General features: G+C 50.5%; 1 protein-coding gene across 2 annotated transcripts in view; it reads left to right on the top strand.

The window, feature by feature from the left end:
• ZC3H14 (zinc finger CCCH-type containing 14) overlaps positions 1-11,795 on the top strand; it is a 69,485-nt gene extending 57,690 nt beyond the window's left edge. For both annotated transcript variants that reach the window (XM_088475202.1, XM_088475203.1), the window contains 4 exons: positions 9,890-10,026; positions 10,765-10,853; positions 10,938-11,044; positions 11,507-11,795. In XM_088475202.1, coding sequence (XP_088331328.1) covers positions 9,890-10,026; positions 10,765-10,853; positions 10,938-11,044; positions 11,507-11,513 — 340 coding nt within the window. In that variant the 3' untranslated portion in view covers positions 11,514-11,795. The remainder of the gene's footprint in view (positions 1-9,889; positions 10,027-10,764; positions 10,854-10,937; positions 11,045-11,506) is intronic.
• Positions 11,796-15,511: the final 3,716 nt, after the last annotated feature.

Raw genomic sequence — 15,511 nt, 5'->3', positions numbered from 1 at the left:
TGTGCCGTGTGTGGTGTCTTGTGCCGTGTGTGGTGTCTTGTGCCGTGTGTTTGAATTTCTTTTAAATCTTTAACACTAAAACCGTAGCCGGCAGCCGTCCTAGTCGGTGGTTATTCACTGCTGTAACACAGTGACTGTGCCGTGTCCGTGCCATCTGAAAGCATCCATGTATGTACAAGCTTGACTAAAAATACTGTACGGCTAAAGTCCGTTTTTTTTTTTTTTGCCGTCCGGATAAAACCATTTAGTGTGAAATAGCCCTTACTGTGTGTCACCTGCAGCGTTGGGATGCTCAGCCTATAGTGATGTAGCGGAGTACTAGAAATGGATTTCCCCCCGCATCCGGTAGAACCAGTACAGCAGATAGGCAAAGCAATGAGCTTAGCTCGGCAGCCAGAATTCACTGCGGGAGAGAAAGCTCCATCAGCCATTGATAATGCAGCGAATAGAAGTTCTTTCCCAGGACACACAGCCGTTTTCCCTAGAGGAAAAGGGAACATTTCCGGGTTACCTGGGTGAGGTGTATGCAGAGTCCGGGCCCAGTATAGGGCCTGTAGTAACAGAAGTAAAGATATATAAGGTACTTTTTATGGGGGATGGGTAGGGTATACATTTATATTTAAAGTGGAGATACTTTTTGCAGTACACTTAACATCCTTTGGGCAAGACGCTCGGGGTGATATGTAGGTGGCAGAATGACATGTCGGATGCCGTACGCTTGGGGTATTATGTGGGTGGCAGAATGACGTTGGATGACGTACGCTCTGAGCGATATGTGGGTGGCAGAATGACGTTGGTGCCGGACGCTCTGCGTGATATGTGAGTGAGAGAATGACATTGGATGCCGTACGCTTGGGGTGATATCTGGGTGCCAGAATGACGACGGTTGCCGTATGCTTGAAGTAATACGTGGGTGGCAGAATGACGTTGGATGCCGGACGCTTGGGGTAGTATGTGGCTGGCAGAATGACGTTGGATGCCGTACGCTTGGGGTAATATGTGGGTGGCAGAATGACGACAGTTGCCGTACGCTTGGGGTAATATGTGGGTGGCAGAATGACGACGGTTGCCGTATGCTTGGGGTAATATGTGGGTGGCAGAATGACGACAGTTGCTGTACGCTTGGGGTAATATGTGGGTGGCAGAATGACGACAGTTGCCGTACGCTTGGGGTAATATGTGGGTGGCAGAATGACGACAGTTGCCGTACGCTTGGGGTAATATGTGGGTGGCAGAATGACGACAGTTGCCGTACGCTTGGGGTGATATGTGGGTGGCAGAATGACGGCGGTTGCCGTACGCTTGGGGTAATATGTGGGTGGCAGAATGACAACAGTTGCCGTACGCTTGGGGTGATATGTGGGTGGCAGAATGACAACAGTTGCCGTACGCTTGGGGTGATATGTGGGTGGCAGAATGACGGCGGTTGTCGTACTCTTGGGGTAATATGTGGGTTGCAGAATGACGACAGTTGCCGTACGCTTGGGGTGATATGTGGGTGGCAGAATGACAGTTGCCATACGCTTGGGGTGATTTGTGGGTGGCAGAATGACGACGGTTGCCGTACGCTTGGGGTGATATGTGGGTGGCAGAATGACGACAGTTGCCATACGCTTGGGGTAATATGTGGGTTGCAGAATGACGACAGTTGCCGTACGCTTGGGGTGATATGTGGGTGGCAGAATGACGGCGGTTGCCGTACGCTTGGGGTAATATGTGGGTGGCAGAATGACAACAGTTGCCGTACGCTTGGGGTGATATGTGGGTGGCAGAATGACAACAGTTGCCGTACGCTTGGGGTGATATGTGGGTGGCAGAATGATGGCGGTTGTCGTACTCTTGGGGTAATATGTGGGTTGCAGAATGACGACAGTTGCCGTACGCTTGGGGTGATATGTGGGTGGCAGAATGACAGTTGCCATACGCTTGGGGTGATTTGTGGGTGGCAGAATGACGACGGTTGCCGTACGCTTGGGGTGATATGTGGGTGGCAGAATGACGACAGTTGCCATACGCTTGGGGTGATATGTGGGTGGCAGAATGACGACAGTTGCCATACGCTTGGGGTAATATGTGGGTGGCAGAATGACGACAGTTGCCGTATGCTTGGGGTGATATGTGGGTGGCAGAATGACGACAGTTGCCGTACGCTTGGGGTGATATGTGGGTGGCAGAATGACGGCGGTTGCCGTACGCTTGGGGTAATATGTGGGTGGCAGAATGACAACAGTTGCCGTACGCTTGGGGTGATATGTGGGTGGCAGAATGACAACAGTTGCCGTACGCTTGGGGTAATATGTGGGTGGCAGAATGACGACTGTTGCCGTATGCTTGGGGTGATATGTGGGTGGCAGAATGACAGTTGCCATACGCTTGGGGTGATTTGTGGGTGGTAGAATGACGACGGTTGCCGTACGCTTGGGGTGATATGTGGGTGGCAGAATGACGACAGTTGCCATACGCTTGGGGTGATATGTGGGTGGCAGAATGACGACAGTTGCCATACGCTTGGGGTAATATGTGGGTGGCAGAATGACGACAGTTGCCGTATGCTTGGGGTGATATGTGGGTGGCAGAATGACGTTGGATGCCGGACGCTTGGGGTAGTATGTGGCTGGCAGAATGACGTTTGATGCCGTACGCTTGGGGTAGTATGTGGCTGGCAGAATGACGTTGGATGCCGTACGCTTGGGGTGATATGTGGGTGGCAGAATGACGACAGTTGCCGTACGCTTGGGGTAATATGTGGGTGGCAGAATGACAACAGTTGCCGTACGCTTGGGGTGATATGTGGGTGGCAGAATGACGGCGGTTGTCGTACTCTTGGGGTAATATGTGGGTTGCATTTATATTTAAAGTGGAGATACTTTTTGCAGTACACTTAACATCCTTTGGGCAAGACGCTCGGGGTGATATGTAGGTGGCAGAATGACATGTCGGATGCCGTACGCTTGGGGTATTATGTGGGTGGCAGAATGACGTTGGATAACGTACGCTCTGAGCGATATGTGGGTGGCAGAATGACGTTGGTGCCAGACGCTCTGCGTGATATGTGAGTGAGAGAATGACATTGGATGCCGTACGCTTGGGGTGATATCTGGGTGCCAGAATGACGACGGTTGGCGTATGCTTGAAGTAATATGTGGGTGGCAGAATGACGTTGGATGCCGGACGCTTGGGGTAGTATGTGGCTGGCAGAATGACGTTGGATGCCGTACGCTTGGGGTAATATGTGGGTGGCAGAATGACGACAGTTGCCGTACGCTTGGGGTAATATGTGGGTGGCAGAATGACGACGGTTGCCGTATGCTTGGGGTAATATGTGGGTGGCAGAATGACGACAGTTGCCGTACGCTTGGGGTAATATGTGGGTGGCAGAATGACGACAGTTGCCGTACGCTTGGGGTAATATGTGGGTGCCAGAATGACAGTTGCCATACGCTTGGGGTGATTTGTGGGTGGCAGAATGACGACGGTTGCCGTACGCTTGGGGTGATATGTGGGTGGCAGAATGACGACAGTTGCCATACGCTTGGGGTGATATGTGGGTGGCAGAATGACGACAGTTGCCATATGCTTGGGGTAATATGTGGGTGGCAGAATGACGACAGTTGCCGTATGCTTGGGGTGATATGTGGGTGGCAGAATGACGTTGGATGCCGGACACTTGGGGTAGTATGTGGCTGGCAGAATGACGTTGGATGCCGTACGCTTGGGGTAATATGTGGGTGGCAGAATGACGACAGTTGCCGTATGCTTGGGGTGATTTGTGGGTGGCAGAATGATGTTGGATGCCGGAAGCTCTCGATGATATGTGAGTGGCAGAATGACGATGGTTGCCGTATGCTTGGGGTAATATGTGGGTGGCAGAATGACGACGGTTGCCGTATGCTTGGGGTAATATGTGGGTGGCAGAATGACGACTGTTGCCGTATGCTTGGGGTGTTATGTGGGTGGCAGAATGACAACAGTTGCCGTACGCTTGGGGTGATATGTGGGTGGCAGAATGACGGCGGTTGCCGTACGCTTGGGGTAATATGTGGGTGGCAGAATGACAACAGTTGCCGTACGCTTGGGGTGTTATGTGGGTGGCAGAATGACAACAGTTGCCGTACGCTTGGGGTGATATGTGGGTGGCAGAATGACGACAGTTGCCGTACGCTTGGGGTGATTTGTGGGTGGCAGAATGATGTTGGATGCCGGACGCTCTCGGTGATATGTGAGTGGCAGAATGACGATGGTTGCCGTACGCTTGGGGTGATATGTGGATGGTAGAATGACGGCGGTTGCCCTACGCTTGGGGTAATATGTGGGTGGCAGAATGACGACAGTTGCCGTACGCTTGGGGTGATATGTGGGTGGCAGAATGACGACAGTTGCCATACGCTTGGGGTATTATGTGGGTGTCAGAATGACGACAGTTGCCATATGCTTGGGGTGATATGTGGGTGGCAGAATGACGTTGGATGCCGGACGCTTGGGGTAGTATGTGGCTGGCAGAATGACGTTGGATGCCGTACGCTTGGGGTGATATGTGGGTGGCAGAATGACGACAGTTGCCGTATGCTTGGGGTAATATGTGGGTGGCAGAATGACGACTGTTGCCGTATGCTTGGGGTAATATGTGGGTTGCAGAATGACGACAGTTGCCGTACGCTTGGGGTGATATGTGGGTGGCAGAATGACAATTGCCATACGCTTGGGGTGATTTGTGGGTGGCAGAATGACGACGGTTGCCGTACGCTTGGGGTAATATGTGGCTTGCAGAATGACAACAGTTGCCGTACGCTTGGGGTGATATGTGGGTGGCAGAATGACAACAGTTGCCGTACGCTTGGGGTGATATGTGGGTGGCAGAATGACGACAGTTGCCGTACGCTTGGGGTGATTTGTGGGTGGCAGAATGATGTTGGATGCCGGAAGCTCTCGATGATATGTAAGTGGCAGAATGACGGCGGTTGCTATACGCTTGGGGTAATATGTGGGTGGCAGAATGACGACAGTTGCCGTACGCTTGGGGTAATATGTGGGTGGCAGAATGACGACGGTTGCCGTATGCTTGGGGTAATATGTGGGTGGCAGAATGACGACGGTTGCTGTATGCTTGGGGTGATATGTGGGTGGCAGAATGACGGCGGTTGCCGTACGCTTGGGGTAATATGTGGGTGGCAGAATGACGACAGTTGCCGTACGCTTGGTGTGATTTGTGGGTGGCAGAATGATGTTGGATGCCGGACGCTCTCGGTGATATGTGGGTGGCAGAATGACGACAGTTGCCGTATGCTTGGGGTGATATGTGGGTGGCAGAATGACGTTGGATGCCGGACGCTTGGGGTAATATGTGGGTTGCAGAATGACGACAGTTGCCGTACGCTTGGGGTGATGTGTGGGTGGCAGAATGACGATGGTTGCCGTACGCTTGGGGTAATATGTGGGTGGCAGAATGACGACGGTTGTCGTATGCTTGGGGTAATATGTGGGTGGCAGAATGACGACAGTTGCCGTACGCTTGGGGTGATTTGTGGGTGGCAGAATGATGTTGGATGCCGGAAGCTCTCGAGGATATGTGAGTGGCAGAATGACGATGGTTGCCGTACGCTTGGGGTAATATGTGGGTGGCAGAATGACGACGGTTGTCGTATGCTTGGGGTAATATGTGGGTGGCAGAATGACGACGGTTGCCGTATGCTTGGGGTGATATGTGGGTGGCAGAATGACGGCGGTTGCCGTACGCTTGGGGTAATATGTGGGTGGCAGAATGACAACAGTTGCCGTACGCTTGGGGTGATATGTGAGTGACAGAATGACGATGGTTGCCGTACGCTTGGGGTAATATGTGGGTGGCAGAATGACGACGGTTGCCGTATGCTTGGGGTAATATGTGGGTGGCAGAATGACGGTTGCCGTATGCTTGGGGTGATATGTGGGTGGCAGAATGACGGCGGTTGCCGTTTGCTTGGGGCAATATGTGGGTGGCAGAATGACAACAGTTGCCGTACGCTTGGGGTGATATGTGGGTGGCAGAATGACGACAGTTGCCGTACGCTTGGGGTGATTTGTGGGTGGCAGAATGATGTTGGATGCCGGACGCTCTCGGTGATATGTGGGTTGCATTTATATTTAAAGTGGAGATACTTTTTGCAGTACACTTAACATCCTTTGGGCAAGACGCTCGGGGTGATATGTAGGTGGCAGAATGACATGTCGGATGCCGTACGCTTGGGGTATTATGTGGGTGGCAGAATGACGTTGGATAACGTACGCTCTGAGCGATATGTGGGTGGCAGAATGACGTTGGTGCCAGACGCTCTGCGTGATATGTGAGTGAGAGAATGACATTGGATGCCGTACGCTTGGGGTGATATCTGGGTGCCAGAATGACGACGGTTGGCGTATGCTTGAAGTAATATGTGGGTGGCAGAATGACGTTGGATGCCGGACGCTTGGGGTAGTATGTGGCTGGCAGAATGACGTTGGATGCCGTACGCTTGGGGTAATATGTGGGTGGCAGAATGACGACAGTTGCCGTACGCTTGGGGTAATATGTGGGTGGCAGAATGACGACGGTTGCCGTATGCTTGGGGTAATATGTGGGTGGCAGAATGACGACAGTTGCCGTACGCTTGGGGTAATATGTGGGTGCCAGAATGACAGTTGCCATACGCTTGGGGTGATTTGTGGGTGGCAGAATGACGACGGTTGCCGTACGCTTGGGGTGATATGTGGGTGGCAGAATGACGACAGTTGCCATACGCTTGGGGTGATATGTGGGTGGCAGAATGACGACAGTTGCCATACGCTTGGGGTAATATGTGGGTGGCAGAATGACGACAGTTGCCGTATGCTTGGGGTGATATGTGGGTGGCAGAATGACGTTGGATGCCGGACACTTGGGGTAGTATGTGGCTGGCAGAATGACGGATGCCGTACGCTTGGGGTAATATGTGGGTGGCAGAATGACGACAGTTGCCGTATGCTTGGGGTGATTTGTGGGTGGCAGAATGATGTTGGATGCCGGAAGCTCTCGATGATATGTGAGTGGCAGAATGACGATGGTTGCCGTATGCTTGGGGTAATATGTGGGTGGCAGAATGACGACGGTTGCCGTATGCTTGTGGTAATATGTGGGTGGCAGAATGACGACTGTTGCCGTATGCTTGGGGTGTTATGTGGGTGGCAGAATGACAACAGTTGCCGTACGCTTGGGGTGATATGTGGGTGGCAGAATGACGGCGGTTGCCGTACGCTTGGGGTAATATGTGGGTGGCAGAATGACAACAGTTGCCGTACGCTTGGGGTGTTATGTGGGTGGCAGAATGACAACAGTTGCCGTACGCTTGGGGTGATATGTGGGTGGCAGAATGACGACAGTTGCCGTACGCTTGGGGTGATTTGTGGGTGGCAGAATGATGTTGGATGCCGGACGCTCTCGGTGATATGTGAGTGGCAGAATGACGATGGTTGCCGTACGCTTGGGGTGATATGTGGATGGTAGAATGACGGCGGTTGCCCTACGCTTGGGGTAATATGTGGGTGGCAGAATGACGACAGTTGCCGTACGCTTGGGGTGATATGTGGGTGGCAGAATGACGACAGTTGCCATACGCTTGGGGTAATATGTGGGTGTCAGAATGACGACAGTTGCCATATGCTTGGGGTGATATGTGGGTGGCAGAATGACGTTGGATGCCGGACGCTTGGGGTAGTATGTGGCTGGCAGAATGACGTTGGATGCCGTACGCTTGGGGTGATATGTGGGTGGCAGAATGACGACAGTTGCCGTACGCTTGGGGTAATATGTGGGTGGCAGAATGACGACTGTTGCCGTACGCTTGGGGTAATATGTGGCTTGCAGAATGACAACAGTTGCCGTACGCTTGGGGTGATATGTGGGTGGCAGAATGACAACAGTTGCCGTACGCTTGGGGTGATATGTGGGTGGCAGAATGACGACAGTTGCCGTACGCTTGGGGTGATTTGTGGGTGGCAGAATGATGTTGGATGCCGGAAGCTCTCGATGATATGTAAGTGGCAGAATGACGGCGGTTGCCATACGCTTGGGGTAATATGTGGGTGGCAGAATGACGACAGTTGCCGTACGCTTGGGGTAATATGTGGGTGGCAGAATGACGACGGTTGCCGTATGCTTGGGGTAATATGTGGGTGGCAGAATGACGACGGTTGCTGTATGCTTGGGGTGATATGTGGGTGGCAGAATGACGGCGGTTGCCGTACGCTTGGGGTAATATGTGGGTGGCAGAATGACGACAGTTGCCGTACGCTTGGTGTGATTTGTGGGTGGCAGAATGATGTTGGATGCCGGACGCTCTCGGTGATATGTGGGTGGCAGAATGACGACAGTTGCCGTATGCTTGGGGTGAAATGTGGGTGGCAGAATGACGTTGGATGCCGGACGCTTGGGGTAATATGTGGGTTGCAGAATGACGACAGTTGCCGTACGCTTGGGGTGATGTGTGGGTGGCAGAATGACGATGGTTGCCGTACGCTTGGGGTAATATGTGGGTGGCAGAATGACGACGGTTGTCGTATGCTTGGGGTAATATGTGGGTGGCAGAATGACTACAGTTGCCGTACGCTTGGGGTGATTTGTGGGTGGCAGAATGATGTTGGATGCCGGAAGCTCTCGAGGATATGTGAGTGGCAGAATGACGATGGTTGCCTTACGCTTGGGGTAATATGTGGGTGGCAGAATGACGACTGTTGTCGTATGCTTGGGGTAATATGTGGGTGGCAGAATGACGACGGTTGCCGTATGCTTGGGGTGATATGTGGGTGGCAGAATGACGGCGGTTGCCGTACGCTTGGGGTAATATGTGGCCGGCAGAATGACAACAGTTGCCGTACGCTTGGGGTGATGTGAGTGACAGAATGACGATGGTTGCCGTACGCTTGGGGTAATATGTGGGTGGCAGAATGACGACGGTTGCCGTATGCTTGGGGTAATATGTGGGTGGCAGAATGACGGTTGCCGTATGCTTGGGGTGATATGTGGGTGGCAGAATGACGGCGGTTGCCGTTTGCTTGGGGCAATATGTGGGTGGCAGAATGACAACAGTTGCCGTACGCTTGGGGTGATATGTGGGTGGCAGAATGACGACAGTTGCCGTACGCTTGGGGTGATTTGTGGGTGGCAGAATGATGTTGGATGCCGGACGCTCTCGGTGATATGTGGGTGGCAGAATGACGATGGTTGCCGTACGCTTGGGGTGATATGTGGATGGTAGAATGACGGCGGTTGCCCTACGCTTGGGGTAATATATGGGTGGCAGAATGACGGCGGTTGCCCTACGCTTGGGGTAATATGTGGGTGGCAGAATGATGTTGGATGCCGGACGCTCTCTGTGATATGTGAGTGGCAGAATGACGATGGTTGCCGTACGCTTGGGGTGATATGTGGATGGCAGAATGACGGCGGTAGCCCTACGCTTGGGGTAATATGTGGGTGGCAGAATGACGACAGTTGCCATACGCTTGGGGTAATATGTGGGTGGCAGAATGACGACAGTTGCCATACGCTTGGGGTTATATGTGGGTGGCAGAATGACGACAGTTGCCGTATGCTTGGGGTGATATGTGGGTGGCAGAATGATGTTGGATGCCGGACGCTCTCGGTGATATGTGAGTGGCAGAATGTTGATGGTTGCCGTACGCTTGGGGTAATATGTGGGTGGCAGAATGACGACAGTTGCCGTACGCTTGGGGTGATATGTGGGTGGCAGAATGACGATGGTTGCCGTACGCTTGGGTGGCAGAATGACATGTTAGGAGATCTGGTAAGCCTGAATGTGTCTGGTAGCTGCTCTGTCCCTACATACATCCGACCTCCAAGTTACTGACCTGTTTCCTCTTCCATCTCTTCTTCCTCCAGAGCTTTCCCCAAGTGCCGATTCGCTGATAAATGCTTTTTCATCCATCCCAACTGTAAATTTGATGCAAAGTGTACCAGAGCAGACTGCCCCTACACCCACGCCAGCCGACGTACCCCAGCACCGCTGCTGAAGCCAGGTAGCTAGAGCTCTGCCCCCCCGATGATGTATGTACACCTGCAGGAAATGTTACCGTACAATGACCTGCCGTTACCTTCTATTTATATTTGTCCGGTGTATCACGGCTCAGTGAGCGAGATCATTGCTGCGGCCCTTTACTCAGCATTGTTGATTAGACGTTATAAAGTTTCAGTGATTTATATAACCTTAATGAGCCCCCCTCACTCGTTACTGTTTGCATCTATAGGTTTATACAATCTACACAGGATTGAGCAAATGAAATAAATGAACAGATGCCTTTGGTGCTCAGATGGAGCACACATTGCACCAGATGGTTTGAATTTAGTTTTACAAAGACCCTTAAAGGCTAATTCTATGAATAAGGGTTTCTTCACCTGGAGCCATTCCTCCTTCAGGCCGTCTTTTACCAGCAGAGCTGCAGCCAGTGGTTTTTGCAGGTTATTTACGCAGGCTGAGAGCCTAGAGCAAACTGGCTCTCCAACTGTTGTGTAACTACAAGTCCCAGCATATCCTCCCACCGATTAGCTGGTAAAGCTAAGTTTCACAACAGCTGGAGAGCTGCAGGTGAGCCAGGGCTGGCCCAGAGGCTCATGGGAATTGAGGCGCTATTGGAGCGAGTATCTCCTGGACTGCAGATGGGATGGGGGGGAAAACAGGTTATCATGACATGCTCACTTTACATTATGCCACAAGGGTTTTATTTTCTGATTAACCACAGCCACCAATTTGTTCTTAGCCCCAGCGGCGCAGAAACATCCCGTCACACAGCACTGCCGTTACTTCCCAGCCTGCAGGAAGACCGACTGCCCGTTCTTTCACCCAAAGGTAAGAGGTTCTCCTTACTCATTTCTTGTACAGTCTGTTTCTGAAGGACCCAAATCATTACAGCTGTCTGTTCCTGGCTCTCAGCATTGCAGATTCAACACCCAGTGCACGCGGCCAGACTGCGAGTTTTATCACCCAACAGCGGCCGTTCCTCCCCGGCATGCTCTAACGTGGACGCGGTCACAAGCCAGGTATGTACCATCCCCCGTACCCAGACGTATGCTTGTTTTGCTTCTAGGGGATTTGTTTTATTGTAAACCGTGCAGCTTTGCTAATGGCTGATATCATCTCTCTGCATATTGGTTCTTAGTCTTAAATAAAAACATAAAGCACAAAATGATACACTGACCACACACAGCTGGGACTGGTGTTTTCTGTGATAGCATTCGCTTGAATTTCAGTTTGGCCAATAAAATTGCCCCGGGTGTAGGTGACGGGTGCCCATTAAACCTCCTCCACTCCTGAATATTTGGACATGGTGTACCATTGTGCAATACACACTTAATGCAGAGATGATCAGCTTTGGCTTGCGACTCCTGCAAGTTCTCATCCAGAGATATGGGACCGAGAAGAGGAATTTTCTCAAACTTTTTGGGTGTAATTTGGGCCTTTTTGTGCATAGCAAGCTTACAATTTCCTTTTTGTTTTGGCAGCGACTGACGCTACACCTCCGGCTGCTGGACGTTTGGTATGATTTTTGAAGCCATGAGAGAGCACCCGGAACGTCCCACCAGCAGAGGAGTCAAAGCCACATCTTATCTTATCTTTTTTATTTTATTGGTTTTCTGTCTTTTACTTATTGTGGTTTATATGCTGCCTTAGGTTTTTGTTTTTTTTTGTAAATTTTCTAAAAACATTTCATGTCCATGTTGAACTTGAGTACTGTTCCTTGATGTGAAGCGTGCCTCCTCTTCTACTAAATACATCTTATTTTTAAATCTCTGCTTTATATATTCATTTATTTTCCCTCCTGTAATTAGCACATCCAGGGGTCCATCTAGCCCAACCGGCTTAGTAAATTCTCCAGGAGAAGATAACTGGGTAATGATCACCCCAGTTCTGCCAGACCTGGGTGGCATTTTGTAATAAAACTCTACATATCCTTTTACATCAACATTTAGTGTACTGTAGATAATAGTGCATAGAACACTAGGAGGAATCGTGTTATCGGGGATGAGTGAGAAGTAATGAGATTGATGTTATTATTCAGAATCAGATGACTCCACAGGATCTGAAAATTTTTATTTTGTAAAGTAGCGTCCTTCATATGTAATACAATATTTGCAGCATTTCAACAACGATTCAAAGACGTGCCATATGCCAATGGTTCCCAAACTGTGCACCGTGGCACCCTGGGGTGGCTTGGGACACTTGCAGGGGTGCCTCGGGTTGGTGGTCCAGCACCAAATCAAATAATTTATGGTCAATGTAATGTAAATATGTGAACAAACAGAAGCACATCCCTGTCCACCACCACATAACTGACCCTAAGGATGACAGGTCAGCACATCCCTGTCCCCACCACATTACTGACCCTAAGGATGACAGGTCAGCACATCCCTGTCCTCACCACATAACTGAGCCTAAGGATGACAGGTCAGCACATCCCCGTCCCCATCACATAACTGACCCTAAGGATGACAGGTCAGCACATCCCCGTCCTCACCACATAACTGAGCCTAAGGGTGACAGGTCAGCACATCCCCGTCCCCACCACATAACTGACCCTAAGGGTGACAGGTCAGCACATCCCCGTCCCCACCACATAACTGACCCTAAGGGTGACAGGTCAGCACATCCCTGTCCCCACCACATAACTGACCCTAAGGATGACAGGTCAGCACATCCCTGTCCTCACCACATAACTGAGCCTAAGGATGACAGGTCAGCACATCCCCGTCCTCACCACATAACTGACCCTAAGGGTGACAGGTCAGCACATCCCCATCCTCATCACATAACTGACCCTAAGGATGACAAGTCAGCACATCCCTGTCCCCACCACATAACTGACCCTAAGGGTGACAGGTCAGCACATCCCTGTCCTCACCACATAACTGACCCTAAGGGTGACAGGTCAGCACATCCCTGTCCTCACCACATAACTGACCCTAAGGGTGACAGGTCAGCACATCCCCGTCCCCACCACATAACTGACCCTAAGGGTGACAGGTCAGCACATCCCCGTCCCCACCACATAACTGACCCTAAGGGTGACAGGTCAGCACATCCCCGTCCCCACCACATAACTGACCCTAAGGATGACAGGTCAGCACATCCCTGTCCCCACCACATAACTGACCCTAAGGATGACAGGTCAGCACATCCCTGTCCCCACCACATAACTGACCCTAAGGGTGACAGGTCAGCACATCCCCGTCCTCACCACATAACTGACCCTAAGGATGACAGGTCAGCACATCCCCATCCTCATCACATAACTGACCCTAAGGATGACAGATCAGCACAATTTACTGCACTTTACTATTTTTCTGAATTTCTCAATAATAAACGTAGAGGTGCCGTGAAAACAATGCTGATACTCTAGGGCAGGAATGGCCAACCCGTGGCTCTCCAGCTGTTGTAAAACTACAAGTCCCAGTATGCACTGCTTCAGTTTTGCTATTAGGGAATGCTAAAACTGTGGCAGGGCATGCTGGGATGTGTAGTTTTACAACAGCTGGAGAGCACAGGTTGGCCAGGCCTGCTCTAGGGACCCCTGCCCTAGACTGTTTTGTGACATCACTGTTAGCGCTGCAGCTGTGGCATTGTTCACGTCATCATCTGTTGAGAACTTCTTTCCGCACAGTTGTTTTTTCCGGGTTGGGAATGGCGAGAAATCACAGGGCGCTAAGTCCGGGCTATATGGAGGGTGCTCCAGTGCTGACGCATTCATTTCAGTCAGTGCTGCCAATGTAACAGCAGCAACATGTGGTCGGGAATTGTCTTGGAGCAAATACCACTGTGTTCTCTTCCTCATTGCTCCATGCAAATGGGTTTTTTCAGGACGTCTGCATAGTAGTCACCATTAATTGTCTGTCCACGGGGAAACCAGCGCTGTAGGTTCATACCGTGCGCATTAAAGAACAGCAGAAACATAACTTTACACACCAAAAGAATCACACTGGATTTTTTTTGGCGGAGATGAATTTGCGTGTTTCCATACACTGGGCTGTTTGGTTTCCGGATCATAATGACGAATCCACGATTCATCACACGTCACAATCTATGTCATAAAATCGGGTTTCCTCTTCGACATTCAAACTGCGTTTTTGCACGATTCAGCTTGTTGTCGCATCTGCTCTTCTGTGAGATCTCTGGGTACCCACCTGGCACACGAGTGATGCATTGTCAGTTCCTTTGGCACAATATGCTGAACCCGTTGGAATGAGATGCAAAGTGAAGCCGAAAGTTTGTGTAGCTGAGAGCTAGACAACTAGATCTCAGATTGTTCCAGATACACTAGTTTCCTTATTCAAACTCCGCAAATGGGTGAATTCCTTGGTCATCTGCAGAGATCGGAAAAAAGAGATGTTGGAACACCTCTGTCCCCCTCTTTGTGTCATATGTCTGTATCTCAGCTGAGTCAGGCAAATCTATTATGTAACTGTCAGTATAACACTAATGTTTTGTTTTGCCTGTTCCCAGGAGTCCAGATGGTCCCTAAAATACATTTATTCCAGGATGCTCAATGCTACATCGAAGTGCCAAACCCAAGGGCTGGAGACTTGTCTTTCCACTTCTATCTGGCTTCAGCACCTACACAATATCCCTTCCAGGTCTCGCCACTGCGCTGATCGCCGAAATGTTTGTGTGGATGCTTACAAAGCAACATGGTGCCAGGGGGCTCTCTGCACTGTGGAGGCTAAACCCACTTCCAAAACAGCCAAGAGCACTGTTCCTAGGAAGCCCCTTAGGGTTCTATATTGGGCAAATATTTTAGATCGTTAATATACTTCTCTTGTCAGTACTCTTGCAGAGCCGGCTGGAGGCAATGTTTGTACAGCTTTTGATAAAGGCCCCTCATAATCATTAGCTAAATGTTTATGTGAGGACATAGAAACCCCCAAGACTGTCACCTAATAATTCCTGGAAGGGGGGGGGCACATAAATGCAGGGTAAGTGTATCAGTATGGAGGACTTAAACATTTTACTGGGACAGAAGAGCTGGACCAATAAGTGTGGATATAGTCTGTTCCCTCAGGTACCAGTGAATCCATAGGTTCTCTGTGGATCTTGATTTAATCAGGAGATATCATCCGTGGAGAATTAGGGTTCACAGAACCTTGGGCAGATGATGCCCCAAGATCCGCTCTGTAGCCATCAGCAGAGACCAAAAAAACTGTCCAGTTGAGCAAGTTCTCAATTTCTTCTTGATGAAGAATAGGAACACCTGGGCAAAGGGCAATGCAGTCGTAAACGACTAATGGTGCATACACACGATCAGATTTTTTCTTCAGATATGGACGATAACGATTTAAAAATCGTTCAGTCGTTCATATCTGAAGGAAAATTGTTCATATCTGACATGCCTGAACGATGGACGATCAACGATGCGCGTTCCCGTTTGTCAGATAACGATATCTGACATCTGATGGGTTTGCAGTCAGACTTGGACGATTCCATTCATTTTAATGCAGTCAAAAATCGTTCAATCG

Source organism: Taudactylus pleione, unplaced genomic scaffold, assembly GCF_031769625.1.
Source record: "Taudactylus pleione unplaced genomic scaffold, aTauple2 ptg000166l, whole genome shotgun sequence".
Lineage (NCBI taxonomy): Eukaryota > Metazoa > Chordata > Amphibia > Anura > Myobatrachidae > Taudactylus > Taudactylus pleione.
This window is presented reverse-complemented; position numbering and strand designations above follow the sequence as displayed.